We start from the raw sequence: 3,977 nt of genomic DNA on the forward strand, positions 1-3,977 counted from the left end.
ATTTTAAGTAAGGTGGTCACACTGTCACGATGTTCTGATCGCAAATGCAAAAAAAGCTTTCCCTTTTTTAAACATGATCGAATTGTTAAACTCCATAAGCAGGGTCTCTTGCACAATTCTCCACCATGAAAAAATACGGTGTCTCATTAACGGATGCCTGTATGAAAATGGGCTGAACCTGGAATCAAGCTTCCTCTTTAATAATTACCATAGATCATTTGCAGAGAATTTCTCTTAGTGCTTTCTTCCCCCTATACTCTGTGTTTCTGTCTAACATTTACAAGAATTTACAAGTAGTCTTGAGCAGACCAGACAGGGATTAAACCACCAACCTTCCGCTGAGTAGGTGCCCTCTTCTACCACTGGAGATACAGCCACCCCCAGAATGTGAATGCTACTGATTACTACCGAATGTGTGCTGGTATCTAGGCTGCCTTGATATCCCAGGTTCTGTACAAGGCGATGGTTAATGAAACTGTACTTATAAGAACAGCATTATTAAATGAACGGATTATTCTTATACCTCTGAGCCAGGGTAAAGGCCTGTGGTAGACTAGCAGTTAAGCATGCAGGAAAACATCCAGGTGAGGGATTACCAATCTTCCTTATTGCACTTGCATATACGCTTTCATCTTTGGGATATGTTTGACAGATTAAAGACCAAAAAGTCATTTTTAACAGCTTAAACACAGGCAGACAATCACTCTTGGCACCACACCAGAACCCTCAAATGATTATACTGGAGGTACTGTAACTCAGACAGCATTGGTAGTTTCCATAAAAAGGTCCTTGATTGATTTACTTTAGAAAGAGGACACTGTGCTACCTGTCAAAGATCCTTTATTTTTTGTTAAGAGAAGAGGATTCACTCTGGGTCTCCCATGGCAAATTGGTCCTGGGTGAGGGAAAAGACAACGAGCAATTCAGGAGACCCCTGTGGGTGAAAAATCTAGGAAACAGTTCACCCTCCCCGGGGCTCACTCTGGAGCCAGGCTTGGGGAAGGTGCCTGTGCCTATGTGCCAAATGACAGTTTAGAGTACCTTACCTTCATGGAGTTCCCAGGTGGGGTGCTTCAACACTAATGTGGGCAATGACAGTGAGACCTGCAGGGGTGTGATTGGAAGCAACAGCTAAATTGGATCTCTGTTAACACCATGTTCAAAACACACACACACACACACACACACACACACACACACACACACACACACACACACACACACAGATATGTATATTTTATTCTTTATATAATTTGATATTTTAATGCCATGTGCTTTTCTTTTTTTTATGTTGTGACACATTGATCCTGGAAGAACATTACTTTATTTCAAGGTGTAGTACTGTGGCTCAAATGACACTAAAAAGCAACTTGACTTGAACTAGCATGTTCAAGTCAAGTTCAAGTTCCGTTGCTATCTTCACCAATTAAAACAACACAGGATATCAAAAACAGTCCAAAATTCAACCCACTGCCATGTACTTCAAAGATATGTTTTAAATGAGCAAACAAGCAAGAAAACAAACAATTCGTCAAAAACATTTTACTCTTGACTGTGTCTTCTAACATCCAGGAGCTAACAATATTGGGCTTGGTTAGCCTCTTATATTCATAAGAATGAATAATCACCAAAGTGATATGATATTCCGGCTTAAGTTGAAAATATTTTCAACTTAACCACTGGCGTGGCTACTAAAAAAAGAGAAAAGAAAAGAAAAAAAAATCAAAATTTTTTTTTAATACCCAACACTTACTTCTCAAGCATATCACATATCCTGTGATTATTAGTCACAGGTATTACTCGTGGTATTCTTGTTTTATTGTTAGCTTGTGTTTTTGTTAACAGAGAACTTGTGGAGGCCCATTGGTTTTTGAGACCTGACTTTACTTCTTAAGGTCAAGCTGCTCAGGTCTTCCCATTTCTGATGCTTTGCCATCATAGCAATTTTCTTTAGGTGATTATTTAACAGTCTTAGTTGCCTGTTTATGCTTAGCAGCTTCCTTTGGGAACTGCTTGGTGTACAGACGATGTGTGTACTGCAGTTCTGGTAAGATAAATCTCTGACATTTTGTTTTGGTTTGTATATTTAAGTTTGGGTTTAGGTTATAGCCCTGAATGACAGCTGTTCCATACTGAAAAGGCTTCAGCCTAGCATCCTTTACCAGTGATGGGTCAACCGCACATCTATCTTTCAGGCAAGTGTTTGCAAGCTTGACTTGTAGCTTTCTCAGCTGAGCTACTTCTCTCTCCATCTTCTGTCGTCCAACAAGACTATCAACTTTGTGCCAGAAGGTTGTGTTGAAGTGCAGGTAAATCCTCCAGTCTAAAGCATTCCACTTCTTGATTTTTTCTGCAGTGTTCGGTGAAAGTGAATGCCGAGTTTGTTCACTGCGACTATTGAGCCGAAAGGAAACCATATCTTCCAAGGACCAGCAGAGGGAGTACTTGAGCAAGACCATGGACTCATCAAAGTATTCAGAAATTAGTATAAGATTAAAGTCCTGTTCTATGGTTTTAATAGCCACAGTGGTTCTCTCCTCAAAGTCTCCAGCACCAGCTGCAATATTATTCTTAAAGCCAAAGTCAAAAGCCAGAATATTGTGAGCGTAGTGGTTGTTGGCTACCGATGCATTATAGTTTCTCCAGCTGTTGTCTAAGAAGTCCTCCAGGCTAAATGTCTTACGGAAGGCTGGGATGCTCTTATAATAACTAAAGATGGATTCCATCATAGCCACAGGATGTCTCAAGATGGAAAAGTAAAAGGTATCCTGAGGCATCACTTTTGCCACCTGGGAAATACATAGTAAATTATACAGTCAGACACCTGTTGTTCTGAAGACCAGTAGTGTTATCACTATATTATCCATGTGCTATATATGTTTATTCTTGTCAACCTTAGCAAGTCATAAAAATAGATTAAAAAAAACAAATTCAGATGAATTTCAAAATATGTCACATTATTTCAATAACAAAATGCAGTGTGTGATTAAATGATCATTAACAAGTGTCAGAACTTCTATAAAAGGAGACATTTTGGTCTCGAGCCTTCAGGTGCATTTTCACGCAATGCCAAAAAGGAAAGAAATTCTGAGTGATATTTGAACTGTTCCTGGCCATTAATCTAGGAAGGGTTAAAAGGCAGTGTTATGAGATGACTTTTAGAGAGAGGCAAGACGTGAAAGACTCCCACCCCTTAAAAATAAAAGTAAATGAATTAAATAAATAAATATTTATTAGTCTTCAATAAGATAAACTAGACCAGATACCATTCTGGAATCCTTCCTGCCTGTAAAATTATTTTTTTTAAATGTGTAAAATTGTGACTGGTGAAGGATTTTTATTAGAACCAATTTGCAAAAGCAATGGGAGAAACACCTCTCTTATGAAAAGAGAGGTTTTTCATAAGATACTACAAGACACCTCTCTACACATGTAACTGTATAATAATGATAAAAGTATTTATTCTGCAGAAAAATGTTCCCCATCACTGCTATATGGATTAGTGTTACTGCTGCAGATGTTTAATGCATAATAGTCTATAAAATCACGGGTTTGTAGTACCTGTCCTATAAGGACCACAACAAAATTTAATCATCTCAGAAACACTAGCCTAGATCATAGATTCATAGATTCAGTCTAAAAAGTAACTTTAAAAAAATCACTTCTCTCTGGTCAGTCTGTAACAAATGCAAGTATCACTGTGTTAGATTAATGTCTAAACGTTGCAAAAACTAAGAAGACACATACATGCATGTAGCACAGTAACATGGTAACCTGGTACCATCATATCATAAGAAGTCATGATATGATGCTAAATAATGCTTTGTGTTCTCCTACACATTGTGCACACCTGCTGAGCTCTGGTAAATGGTTTGCAGTATGAGTTACCATGCCAATATACCCTTGTGATAATTTTCTTTTCAAACCCAGGGTTAACCTTTAAGGTACCTGTATAAGAATGAATCCTGCTTTGTAGT

The 3,977-nt window shown here is 38.2% G+C and overlaps 1 protein-coding gene across 1 annotated transcript; it reads right to left on the reverse strand.

Moving 5' to 3' along the window:
- Nucleotides 1-1,958: 1,958 nt before the first annotated feature.
- Nucleotides 1,959-2,726, reverse strand: LOC102197351 (galactose-3-O-sulfotransferase 2-like). The gene has a single exon (XM_013914978.1). It carries the CDS (start codon nucleotides 2,724-2,726, stop codon nucleotides 1,959-1,961), a length of 768 nt encoding a protein of 255 aa, XP_013770432.1.
- Nucleotides 2,727-3,977: the final 1,251 nt, after the last annotated feature.

Source organism: Pundamilia nyererei, unplaced genomic scaffold, assembly GCF_000239375.1.
Source record: "Pundamilia nyererei isolate P.nyererei 1_Seehausen unplaced genomic scaffold, PunNye1.0 scaffold00243, whole genome shotgun sequence".
Lineage (NCBI taxonomy): Eukaryota > Metazoa > Chordata > Actinopteri > Cichliformes > Cichlidae > Pundamilia > Pundamilia nyererei.